At 44.0% G+C, this 13,418-nt stretch overlaps 1 protein-coding gene across 1 annotated transcript; it reads right to left on the reverse strand.

Annotated features, from left to right (window-relative positions):
• Positions 1-801: 801 nt before the first annotated feature.
• Positions 802-7,843, reverse strand: LOC132513338 (zinc finger C4H2 domain-containing protein-like). The gene is made up of 4 exons (XM_060137573.1): positions 7,679-7,843; positions 5,920-6,092; positions 4,892-5,054; positions 802-2,252 (listed from the first exon to the last, which is right to left on the reverse strand). Exons 1-4 carry the CDS (start codon positions 7,832-7,834, stop codon positions 2,139-2,141), a joined length of 606 nt encoding a protein of 201 aa, XP_059993556.1. The 5' UTR covers positions 7,835-7,843; the 3' UTR covers positions 802-2,138.
• Between the last annotated feature and the right edge of the window lie 5,575 nt (positions 7,844-13,418).

The following is a 13,418-nucleotide window of genomic DNA, read 5'->3' on the forward strand; positions in this document are numbered from 1 at the left end:
GAGGACACTGAAGCACAGAGAAGTTTCTGTCAACTGTTGTGTTTCTGGAAAGCATTGGGACAGTTTAATGTTCAGGATATTAATTAGGGTGCCCTTGGGATCAACACTTGTAGAAGAAAAGGGAAGAGAAGGAGGCAGGATTGGACAGAGGGAGCTATTGAACTGCAACTCAGTCTTAACGGAAACCACAGTCCACCCATGGGGAGCTCTGAAGCTGGGATGACCCTTTGGAGTTGTTCCCTATTGTATCCTCATAGGGGAACAGGCCTTTACATTCCTGCATCAGTCACTGAATTCCTAGTCCCTGATTTCTAGTTCAGAGTTATTTCACCTACTCCTGTGATCAAGCCATCCCAAATGGGAGAAAAGCTTAAAAAAGTGATCATGGAGAAAAAGTAGGAAAAAAAATGGACTCTGGTACCAGACAAATCTGTGTTCAAATCCTGATACTTCTCTTACTATCTGTCTGTTTAACTCTGCACAAGTTATTTAACTTCTCTGAGCTTCAGTTTACATTTTTGGAAAATGGCAATAAGAATACTTAGCTTGAAAGGTTGTTTTGAAAACCAAATACAATCATCTATATAAAGCATCTTACATAGAGACTTGACACAGAGTAGGCACTGAGTACATGGAACTTATTATAAAAATAGGGTAAATTATTATGCGGTGGTGTGCCTGGTTTTCTCACTTGTAGGGTGGAGTGAATAAGAGTAAAGAAGAGCTACCCAGAAGGGGAAAGGGCATTACATCTTTTCTGTTACCTGGTACTTGTAGGCACTGAGTCAGCATTTACTCCAATGAACAAATGTTTATTTAAAAGGATTTGTACAGACATAACGCTCTTACTTTCAAAGAGAAGAGGAACCTTTTATATATTATGAACACACAGACGCTGTGGCAACTTAAAACTACAGCTAAGAAAGGAAGGAAAAATATCCCCCCTCCCCAGCCAGGAGCTAACACTTTTTCAGTCAGCCAGCCCCAATCCCTGTCCCTTAAGTTTGAGAGTGACTTGACTAGAGATGTGGCTTTGGAGGAGGGAAGAGCTGTAGGGCTTGGGGAGCCTGGTGCCTTTTCTTTTGAGAGGGAAATCCACCTACACAATCCACAGAAAAAGGGGTGGCCAAAAGCTGACCTGAGCTGAGGCTGCCTTAGAGAAGAGAGACTGGAGTAGAAATCCCACCTACCTGCATGTGTAAAGTGATTGGCATTCACTTGAATCTCAACCCACTACTCTGACCTCTAAGATATACCATTTGAGTAAGTGCCAGAGTAATGGTTTTGAACAAAAGTCGACACAAATGTCAGCCTGGGGCCTCTCCAGCCTAAGGCAGCCCCGATAGCAGAACCCTCAGACCAATGACTTAGGCAACGAGTTAGGCAGGACTTGTGGAGTGGGTCTGGCTCCCTGATTTCACTGTGGGGAACATCTGCTACTGATTTTCAAAAGCTAGGGTTTATTATGGGAGAAAAGCCCACAGATTTTAGGATCCCCAGACACATAGCCTGGTACCTGAGAACTTTAATATATCTGGGAAACTGCCAGGTGGTGGGGTGGTGAGCTCAATAATAACAGCCAGGCATCCCAAATGAATATGAAAAAGGAGAGCTTGTCCAAGCTACCTCCGGGCCTTGAGGATGAGATGAGGTTGCGGGTGGGGCAGATAAATGCACCAAGCCTATTGAAAAGTCCAGCAAGAAGACTGTTGTCCCTTCAGAGCCTAAGGCAAAGGTACAGGGAGGGGGCACACTGGAGCCTTCACCTGAAACAAGATATGGGTCTCCCCAGGCCCTCAGGCCTTAGGCCCCAGGCCTCAGGCACAAGAGACAGAGAATCACATCTGGGACTTCCGCCCTTCCCTTAGCTCCAAACAAGGGCAGGGGTTGAAATGTGGGTGAGAGAGAAGGGATCTTTAGACACAACTGTCATTAGCACCTGAACCACATCTCTTCCTAAACCAGAAACTCCAAGAGCAAAAAGAAATAAGAGCAAAGTGAGAGAGGGGTTGTGCTTCCATCACATTAAATAGGAGACTTTGTAGAGGTGGGGAAGGGTTGTTTCACATGGAGACATCAATCACTCTGGCCAAGGGGAGGGGTTATGAGCAGCAGAGCTCTAAGTGTTCTCCCTCTTTTCATTCATCCTGCTTCCGTTTTGGCTTTTTGGGGTTCCTGGACCGACTCTTGGCTTTGCACAGAGGGCATATAGGTGCATTCCGGTGAATTTGTTGGTGACATGACAAGCAGGCCTGGTGGGAGGCACAAGACAAAGCAAGTTAGTGGTCAGATTCTTCTAGGCCATGGCTCATCTTTCCCAGGGGCCCCCACAAGCAATTGCGATTTCCCAACAGGAAGGAGCAAGACCCAAGCAATGAGTCCCAAGTAGCAAGATCTGTGCTGGATGTAAGGGATGCAAAGGATATAAGGGAGTGAGAGTCAAAGAGGGGTACTGAGGAAAAATATCCAAAATTTGGCAATAAGGCAAAATGTGAATTGCATATTCATTAAGCATTATACTGGAGCATGGTCTAACAGGCTCACTCAAGGATTATTTAATTCTCTAGGACAGGTATCAATAAACTTTTTCTGTAAAGGCCAAGATAGTAAATATTTTGGACTTTCTTTTCAGGTCATATGATTTTAGTTGCAACTACTCAGCTCTAACTGCCTTACATAAAAGAAGCTATAGACAATACATAAACAAGCAGGCATGTGTGGGGGCCAATAAAACTTTATTTACAAAAACAGGGAGCAGGTCACACTTGGCCTATGGGTTCTGGTTTGCTGACCCTTGCCCTAGGAGAATGTCTCTTTGTTTGACTATTTACTACTTATTTAAAAAATTGAAGTATAGTTGATTTAAAATGTTGTGTTAGCTTCTGGTATACAGCAAAATGATATAGATGATAGATAGATAGATAGATATTCTTTTCTGTTATGGTTTATTACAGGATATTGAATATAGTTCCCTGTGCTATACAGTAGGACCCTGTTGTTTATCTATTTTATACATAGTAGTCTGTATCTGCTAATCCCAAAAGCCTAATTTACCCCTGTCCCACCCCCTTTCCCCTTTGGTAACCATAAGTTTGTTTTCTATGTCTGTGAGTCTGTTTCTGTTTTGTAAATAAGTTCATTTGTATCATATTTTATATTTCACATATAAATGATATCATATGATATTTGTCTTTCTCGGTCTGACTTACTTCACTTAGTATGATAATCTCTAGGTCCATGCATGTTGCTGCAAATGGCATTATTTCATTCTTTTTAATGGCTGAGTAGTATTCCATTGTATATATGTACCACATCATCTTTATCCGTTCATCTGTCGATGGACATTTAGGTTGCTTCCATGTCTTGGCTATTGTAAATAGTACTGCTATGAACATTGGGGTGCATGTACCTTTTTGAATTAGAGTTTTCCCTTGGATATGTGCCTAGGAGTGGGATTGCAGGATCATATGGTAACTTCCATACTGTTCTCCGTAGTGGCTGCACCAATTTACATTCCTGCCAACAGTGTAGGAGGGTTCCCTTTTCTCCACACCCTCTCCAGCATTTGTTATTTGTAGAATTTTTAATGATGGCCATTCTGACCGGTGTGAGGTGATACCTCATTGTAGTTTTGATTTGCATTTCTCCAACAATTAGTGATGCTGAGCATCTGTTCATGTGCCTATTGGCCATCTGTATGTCTTCTTTGGAGAAATGTCTATTGAGGTCCTCTGCCCATTCTTTGATGGGATTGTTTGTTTTTGTGTTATTGAGTTGTATGAGCTGTGTTTATATTTTGGGAACTAAGTCCCTGTTGGTCGCATCATTTGCAAATATTTCCTCCCATTCCTTAGGCTGGCTTTTCATTTTTGTTTATGGTTTCCTTTGCTGTGCAAAAGCTTATAAATTTGAATAGGTCCCATTTGTTTACTTTTGCTTTTATTTCTATTGCCTTGGGAGACTGACCTAAGAAAACACTGGTACAATTTATGTCAGAGAATGTTTTGCCTGTGTTCTCTTCTAGGAGTTGTATGGTATCATGTCTTACATTTAAGTCTTTAAGCTGTTTTGAGCTTACTTTTGAGTATGGTGTGAGGGAGTGTTCTAACTTCATTGATTTACATGCAGCTGTCCAGCTTTCCCAATACCACTTGCTGAAGAGACTTTCTTGTCTCCACTGTATATTCTTGCCTCCTTTGTCGAAGATTAATTGAACGTAGGTGAGTGGGTTTATTTCTGGGCTCTCTATTCTGTTCCACTGGCTATAAATACTTTTCCATTAAATAGTATACTATTTGACTATTTACTATTGATCAGGGCCCAGATGCTGTGACTTAATGTTGATAAGGCACAAATGGCTTTTGCCCAGTAGAGATGCAAATTATTTTTGTTACAAAGAAAAGGTAATCCTAAAGATTACAGTTTTATTTTCCTGTAGGACATTAACCTGTAGGACATTATTTTCCTGTAGGACATTAACCAGTTCTGGATTTAACATTGCAAACTTATTTTGGCATTCCTTTCTTTTCTTGACTATATAATTATCCGTTCCTCTAATGCTTCTGGAACCAGCTTTGTGATGCTGCTGGCTCCCTTGTTAATGACACACATTCACTATATATTTGTCCGAGTCACGTTTCTAACTTTCTGAAAATTATACCTTAGCAGAGCCTGCCAATCTCCCTGCATTCTAACCTCTCTGGGAATATGAGGCAACAAGACCAGTGGCTCTACTATAGCACACATACACACCACCCCTTCCTCTGTGTCCCAAGCGAAGGCTGTTTTAGGAAGACCCCAAATAAGTAAGGCCAAAGCCCCAGACCCAACCTTCCATGGGGCGGCTTGAGGATACCTTGCTTCCTCCACAGTCCATACCCAGCTCACTCACCTTCATAGGTGGGGGCTGCTGCCTGAAGGTGGCTGTCTGCCGAGTGTCCTGCTTCCTAGCCACTTGGAGTTGTTGGGCGGCAGCGGCTGCGGCGGCCAAGGATTCAGGGATTGGGGGCTCCTGAGGCTCCGTCTGCCACTCTGCTTTCTGCTTCTCAAAGTAACTTTGGAGATGAGAGACATTAGCTGGATCATTCTGAAAGCAAGGAGAACCTTGCCCCTCTTAAGGACTCCATGCTAGAGAACGAAGGGGGTTAGGCTGTGGCTCACTGTAGGAAGTTCCTGCACCCTCTCCAGCCCAAGGCTCTTTTCCCTGGGTACCAGGCCCACTGTGTGTTGGGAAGGGTACTCCTCCTGCTCCTTGGCTCTGACAGGCCCAGAAAAATTTTAAAAATCCCAAAGCTAGCCAAGTCCTCAAAGGGCATTTGTCTGCCCTCCATCCCATGTTCCTTTGCAGTATTCCTATTAAGTGTTCTCAGGCCTCTGCTGGCATACCTCTAGGAATAAGAAGCTCACCACTTCCACAGGCAGCCTGCTCTACCTTAAGGAAGTATGTTCCCTTGTATTCCTTCTACTGAAATGAGCTCTGTGTCTCTGTAAAGTAAGCCTAGTTCTTAACTCTGGGTCTTAAGATAAAGTTCCAGGCTAGCCCCTGGAGGCCATGAAAGCTCACCCTTCTGTGTGTTCAAGGTTTCTGGACACCCCTTCTAGACCTTGACTTGGAAAGTGACCTCTTAAGAGTCACAGACACATACACACACAAAGAGTCATAGACATAGTCTTGTATTGTCAAAATTGCACAAGGAACTTTAAAAGCCATCTAGTAATTCTAGTCTAATCATCTAACAGCCCAACACAGAGACTTACCCAAGGTCATGCAATGAGTCGGCCACTGACAGGCCTGGGGCTAGGACTGGGTACCCTGACTTTCAGACCAGGCTTTATGTGTGTATATATACGTGTGTGTGTGTGTGTGTGTGTGTGTGTGTCTGTGGTGTATGTTGCAGGGACAGGAGGCAGGCAGCTTACTCCAAGGAGAGCTTCTCCTCCTCTTCACATAGGTCAGGGAGCCTCTGCAGGCCCAGAGTCATGCGCAGGGCATCCACATGTTCCTTCAGCGGCTTATACTCATCATGTAGCCGCCGGGTAGACTCTAGCAGCTTGTTTAGGTCATTCTCAGACTGTTTGATGGTGTTTTCCATCTGGAACACAGAGTGAGGCAAGCACAGAGAAAAGACTCCAAGATTCTCAGCGAGGCTGTACAGCTGAGTGGATAATAGCACAGGCTCCAGAGCCAAACCAATCTGTGATCAAGTCCTCAACCCACTATGTATTCTATGTGACTCTTGTCAAGCCTCAGTTTTTTCATCTGTATAATGGTGGTAACATTCATACCTACCTCATATAATCTTGGTGAAGATTCAACGATTGAATTCATATAAGCGCTCAGTACAGGGGCTAACACAGAGTAAAGGCTCAATTAGTGGTAGTTATTATTCAAATATAGCATCTTAGAGCTGGAATGGCCCTTAGAGTTCATGTAGTGCACCCCACCACCATTTTACAAATCAGAGAATTGAGACTCAGAGAGAAGTAACTTCCTCAGAGAAATGCTTCCTAGGAGCAAAGACTACATAAAGACTCAGGGCTTCTGCCTCCCAGACCAGTGGCTTTTCTCCTAGATCAGTGGTTCCCAAAATGCAGTTACCAGATCAGCAGCATCAGCGTCAACTGGGAACTCATTAGGAATGTAAATTCTCAGGCACCACCCCAGATATAAGCAATCAGAAATTCTGCGGTGAAGTCCAACAATCTGTGTTTTAACAGGCCCTCTAGGTGACTCATGAGGCATGTTCAAGTTGGAGATCCACTGGCCCAGATTTTCAGCCCCTCTGTGACTAATACCTTGTTTATTTCTCTATCCTTAGTTAGCTGGCAGCAGAACTGCCAACTCCTCATGAGACCCTGATATCCTGTGATCTTGTGACACAGACAATCCCAGGTAACTACTGTCCAAATTGCATTCATATTTCCTTTAAGACCCTAGGCCTGGCAATATCAGGAAGTAGATATTGCCACAGAAATGAGTCTCCCAAGAATAGAAACTTAGCTCCTTCAAACGTGATTTAAAAAAAAAATTCTCATTATCATAGGCTCTAAGGGTTGGAAAGGGCCTTACAGGTCAGCACCTCCAACCTCCCTCCTGGTGAAGGAATCACCAATACTGCAGCCCAGACAGGTGATCATTCAGACTCTGCTTTAATAACTCTATAAAGTGGGGGGCTTATCACCATAGCAGGCAGTTCATTCCCCACATTCCAAGGGTCTCCAAAAGAGAGACTGTAATGAGGGAGCCCCAGTTGGGTAGGCTGGCAGAGATGGTTTGTTTGGCTTAGTTGGAAGCTTTGGAGCCCTAAATTTAAGTTAGATCCCCAAGGCACCTGCCTGCTCTGCTTTTCCCCAAGGCTAGCTCTCAACTTCTAGACTCCCAGAATGAGAGCACATCAGTGCTGAGTGAGACCTCAGAGGTGACTGAATTCCTCTCATGGTACAGAAAAGGAAAATGAGGCCCCGAGAGAAGAAGGAACTTGTCCAGTGATATACAGTCGATCAGTGACAGAGCCAGGGCTGGATCTCAGAACTCCTGGATTCTTCCATTTCACCATAGCCTGATGCCTACTCCCCCAAATCGGCCACAGCCATATCTCAAGGAGAGTCCACAGCACTCACCACTGCCTATTCCTCCTCAAAGGGCCCAGAAATAGGCTTCAGGCAGCCAGCCACATACCACATTGATATCAGCGTGGATCAGTCGGAGTTCCTCCACATGGGCCATTTTCTCCTGTAGCAGGAGGTCCATCTCCTGCTTGTATTCCTTCAGGTGCCTCTCCTCTGATTCAAGGGCCTCAAACTCAGCCTTCAAACGGGTCTTGATCTTTTCCATCTGCAGGGTCTTGTTCCTGCCATTCCCCCAAAGGAGGAAACAGACCAGCAGGAGAAGGCAGGAAAAGGGAAATGGAGTACAGAGTTAGGGAAATGGAGTACAGAGTTAGGCTCTGAGCCAGGGCTATCTTGTTAAGCCATCTTTCTAAGCTTCCCTCTCTTCAGGCAGAGGCAGCCTGAAGCCGTCCCCACAAAGGCAGGAGATTCTTTCTTCTAAGCTAAAAGCTCAGTGGCTCTTGAATGGGGATGATTTTGTTCCTTGATGGAGCATTTGAAAACATGGGGCAGGTTTTAGCTGTTAGATTTATTCAAGGGAGAGCACTACTGGCATTTAGTGGATATGGGCCAGAAATGCTAAACAGCCTCTCAATGCACAGGAAAGTCCCACATCACAAATAACTCCCACCCAAGATGCCAACCATGACCTCTTGAGAAACTCTAGAGCAGCACTATCCAATAAATTTTCTACAATGATGGAAATTTTCTGTATCTATGCTTTCTAATACAGTAGCCACTAGGCACATGAAGCTACTGAGCATTCAAAATATGGCTAGTGCAACCGAGGAACTGAATTTTGAATTTTATTTAATTTTACTCAGTTGATTAAAATTAAGTTTAAACAGCCACATGGGGATAATGGCTCTCATATTGGACCACACAGCTCTATAGGGTCCCCTCATCAGTTCCAGAAGAGGCAGGAGACGGGAAGAACTGCAGCTCATTTCTTTTCCTAGAAAGCATAAAACCTATTTCTGGTTGTTAAATCCCAATTGCATACCCTCTGGCTCAGTAATCCCACACCTAGCAATTTATTCTAAGGAAATAAGTCAAGGAAGCAAAAAGTTAATACACAGGGATATGCTTTCTGGTCTATGGGCAAAATTGGAATATTTGGCAGCCACTAAAAGGCATCATTATGAAGACTTGTGACATGGAAAATGTTGAAGATACTCCATGAAAAGGTATATACACTAGGATTGCAATTTCAAAATACACGTGCATGTGACTAAACAAAAGGAATTGGCAAGAGTACAGTTTCAAGGATCTTTGAGACCACTGAAGCCTGCCTAAGTGAAAGAGCCACAAAACTTTGGAAGGAAGCCCCTCTAGGGCACACTGATGCCCTCCCACTCACTCTCTACTCTCTGGTTCTCAGGTTCTGTCTAGCTATCATCCATTACTCAGATTAGGCATCTCCTTTATTCTGCCTCAGTAGCTGGCTTTCTCCTCTGCCCCAGCCCATCCCATGGTTACTCTTGCTCCACACCCTGGCCTCTGGCCTCTGACCTCAGCCTGCTTCTGTGTTCATTCTCTCTCCTTTCTTCAGCATTGCCTGTGGCTCCTGCCTCAAGAGGTGGCCCTCAATGGCACAGAACCACAGAAAGAATTATGTAAGGTGGGTAGGATGACAGGCGAAATTTTTCTTTCAATATTCAAAATTTTCTTTTCAAGTTATTATATTGCTTTTACCTTAGAAAAGGTTAAAAGGATGGGTGTTATTATCCCATCTGTAAAGAAGGAAATTGGGAGTTCAGGATGGTAAGTTGCAGTAAATGGGATGTTGTGATTTGAACCCAGGGCTCTCTAACACCACCCACTACTCCACACTGCCTGACTGGGGTTACCCAGACTAAGGGGCGTAAACATATTGAGGGTTCTCGGTATACCTGTTCAACTGCCTTGCAGAGGGATGATAGTGATTTGTACTGGTCAGTTAATCCACTACTTAGAGCCCCCTCCCATCTAGACTTCTATTCTCTTCCTCTAGATTGCATACAGTGCAGTCTAAACTTCACCTAGCCCTACCCCAATTTACAGATGGGAAAACTGAGATTCAGAGTGATATAGTGTCTCACCCTGACTCATACAGCCAGTTTGTGGCACTGCTAGGCCTAGAACCCATTTCTGCAGGCAGAGCCATAATTTGAAAGGAACATGGGCTTTAGATTCAGACGTGGGTATGATTCCTGGTTCTGCCCCTGACTAGCTATTTGCCCTTGGACAATAAGAATAACAACTATATTTATAGTTTAATTATATTCATTGAGCACCGATTATGCACCAATTATAGAAGGCTTGAAGATACATTCATTCAACAAATACTTATGGAACATTTATCATGTGCCAGCCACTGTACTAGGTGCTAGAGATAGAGCAGAGAACAGGACAGCCTGTGGACAGGAATCTTCATCTAATGAGGAAAATAGACCCTGAACACATGTAAAACTAAGTGGTAAGTAATATGGTTGAAATGCAGAATGCAATGGAAGGACACACCAAAGGGTTCTAACATAGTCTGAGGGACACTGTAGTCAAGGGGGCTGTCACAGGAAGCTCCCCTGAGAAACTGAGAATGTGACATCTAAGCTAAGACCTGGAGAATGGGTCGGAGGTAGATGGTGGGTAGCAGGTAGACATAGAGGAGAGCAGTCCAGGCAGAGAGAATACTATTTGCAATGGCCCTAGAACAGAAAAGAATGTGGCACATTAGAGGAACTGAAAAAAGGTCAGTGTGGCTGGAACACCTACTGCAAGTGGGGGGTGTGTGTGTGTGTGTGTGCGTGCGTGCGCGCGTGCGTGTGCGTGTGTGTGTGTGTGTGTGTGTGTGGTGGGAGTTGTCTGAGATGAAACTAGGGAAGTTGCCAGAACACAACCTGGAGATTGAGATGAGCGAGTACTTTTATCTTCAGGAGAAGGGGGAATCATTGTAGAACTTTAAGCAGCAGGAGTGACATAATCGGATTCTCTCTGTTCACTTCTCTCAGCCCTGGTCTCTTCATCAGTAACACAGGAATGATAATAGCACTTACCTTACAGGTTCTTTGCTGAGGGCTAAATGAGCTAAGACATGTAAAGTCCCCAAGCAGAGTATGTGGCACGTGGTGAGCAGTCAACAAATGATAGTACCTATCCCTCCCCACACTGCCCAACTCTTCTGCTATGGTTATCTCCTTTACCACAGTGGTTTAAATTTTGTTATAAAGAGCCTACAATGGGTAGGATGTGTGTATAATGTGTGTGTGTGTGTGTGTGTGTGTGCATATGCATGTGTGCACATGTACTAGCATGAGTAGCAAGGTATATTACCACTTATTAAGACTATAATAATAATCATTAACATAAGTCACCTCGTAATGTCAGTATGAATAATGGCATTTTATAGGGCTGGCCCAAGACTTCCTAATTTGTGATCAATTCAGTTAAGATGCTAGCGACTACTACTAAATGAAATCAGGGGTGAGAGGTCTCTCTCACTGACACTTCATAGAAATCAACATAGTACATCTTTCCCTGCTTGGATGAGTGCCTTTTATCTAATCCTCCCTCCTCCATCCATGTCCAATTCTGCTTATAGACAACCCCATGTTGTCGGGCAGGGGACACTGCAATCCCAGATTAAGTCAAAATAAACCAAAGGTTTTCACCTGGTGGGGTCACAGTTAAAGTGCTGCCTGGAACTGGAAAATCAAAGGCACAAAGGCTTCCTCAAAAGCACCGTGATATTTCCTCTTCTTCAGGAGTAAGGCTGTCACCAGCAAAATGGCAGCTTTATCCTTTGGGTATGAGGGCCAGGGAGGCCACAATCCAAGGTGTTTTGGAGCCTTTTCCTATTGTCCACTGTGGCAAGAAATGGCAAGGACTAGGGACCCTGACTAAGGGGCAGAAGGGCTAAGACTCCTCGTTATGAGAAAGAAGCAGGGTTATGAAGATGGAGTTCAGAAATAGCCTCTATTTACTGCTATTTCTAAAGTCAGTTTCTCAGGGGCTGGCGGGGAGCCTGGCCCATGCTTTAGTGGAGGGACAGCGGTGTCACTGCAGCCTTTGACGGTACCACTGTTACCTCTCAGCAGTGGTTTACCAAGGGCCGGGCAGTGAGAGCAGTCCACCCCAGGTGCGGAAAATAAAGAGGTGCATTGTGTGCAGAGAAATAAAAAAAAAAAAGAACCAATTAAAGTTGGTCTGCTCTTTATTATCACCATGCACTGACAAGTCTAAACAATGTCCACTGAAGGACATCTGGACTGATTCCAGTTTTTGGCGATTATGAATAAAGCTGCTATGAATATGCAACTACGAGTTTTAGTGTGACCGTAAGTTTTCATTTCTCTAGGATAAATGACCAAGACTGCAATTGCTGGTTTGTGTGGTGATTGCATGCTTAGTGTTTTTTTTTTTTTTTTTTTTTTTCGGTACGCGGGCCTCTCACTGCTGTGGCCTCTCCCACCGCGGAGCACAGGCTCCGGACGCGCAGGCCCAGTGGCCATGACTCACGGGCCCAGCCGCCCCGCGGCATGCGGGATCCTCCCGGACCGGGGCACGAACCCGCGTCCGCTGCATCGGCAGGCGGACTCCCAACTACTGCGCCACCAGGGAAGCCCCATGCTTAGTTTTTTGAGAAACTGCCAAACTGTTTCCCAGAGCGGCTGTACCGTTTCACATGCCCGCCAACAATATATGAGTGATCTAGTTCCTCTATGCAGCCAGCCATTTTGCTTGAACTGTTTTAAAAGGTATATGGTGATACCTCAAAGTGATCTTAATTTGCATTTCCCTAGTGGCTAGTGATACTGAACATCTTCTCATGTACTTATTTGCCATCTGTATGTCCTTTTCCAAAAAATGTCTGTGCATGTCTTTGGCCCATTGGACTGTTTGTTTACTCAGGGCTGAGTATTGAGAACTCTTTATGTGTCCTAGATATGAGTGCTTTGTCAGATATGAGGTTTGCAAACATTTTCTCCCATTTATTAGCTTGCCTTTTCATCCTCTTAACCAGGTCCTTAGCAGAACACTTAAAACTGTTTTTTTGATGAAGTCCTATATATATATATATATATATATATATATATATATGACTTCATAATATATATATATATATTATGGATAATGCTCTGGTGTCATGTCTAAGAGTCTTCACTAAGCTCTAGGGTCTGCAAATTTTCTCCTATGTTATCTTCAGAAAGTTTTATAGTTACATTTATGTCTACAATCCACTCTGAGTTAACTTTGGTACAGAGTTTGAGGTTTAGGTTGAGATTCTTTTTTTTTTTTTTTTTTTTTTTTTTTTTGCTTATGGATATGCAATTGCTTCAGTACCGTTTGCTATAAAGACTGTCCTTCCTTTGTCGGATTACTTTTGCACCTCTGTCAAAAATCAGTTGGCCATACTGTGTGGGTCAATTTCTGGATTCTCAATTTTGTTCCAATTACCTATGTGTCTGTCCCTTTGTCAGTATCACACAATCTTTTTTTTTTTTTTTTTTTTTTTTGTGGTACGCGGGCCTCTCACTGTTGTGGCCTCTCCCGTTGCGGGACGCGCAGGCTCAGCGGCCATGGCTCACGGGCCTAGTCGCTCCGCGGCATGTGGGATCTTCCCGGACCGAGGCACGAACCCGTGTCTCCTGCATCGGCAGGCGGACTCTCAACCACTGCCCCACCAGGGAAGCCCAGTATCACACAATCTTAATCACTGTAGCTATATAATAAGCTTTGAAATCAGGAAGAGTGATTTCTCCCATTTATTTTTATATCTCAAAATACTTTTGGCCATTCTAGTTCTTTTGCCTTGCCATATAAATTTTAGA

Source organism: Lagenorhynchus albirostris, chromosome X (assembly GCF_949774975.1).
Source record: "Lagenorhynchus albirostris chromosome X, mLagAlb1.1, whole genome shotgun sequence".
Classification (NCBI taxonomy): domain Eukaryota; kingdom Metazoa; phylum Chordata; class Mammalia; order Artiodactyla; family Delphinidae; genus Lagenorhynchus; species Lagenorhynchus albirostris.

What these genes read in the sequence shown, in the direction of transcription:
- LOC132513338 (XM_060137573.1), bottom strand. Translation starts at nt 7,834, where the DNA reads ATGGAAAAGATCAAGACCCGTTTGAAGGCTGAGTTTGAGGCCCTTGAA. An exon ending in TCCACGCTGATATCAATGTG is followed by an intron (nt 6,093 to 7,678) that starts GTATGTGGCTGG and finishes TCTGTGTTCCAG; the next exon opens with ATGGAAAACACCATCAAACA. An exon ending in GAGGAGAAGCTCTCCTTGGA is followed by an intron (nt 5,055 to 5,919) that starts GTAAGCTGCCTG and finishes TCATCTCCAAAG; the next exon opens with TTACTTTGAGAAGCAGAAAG.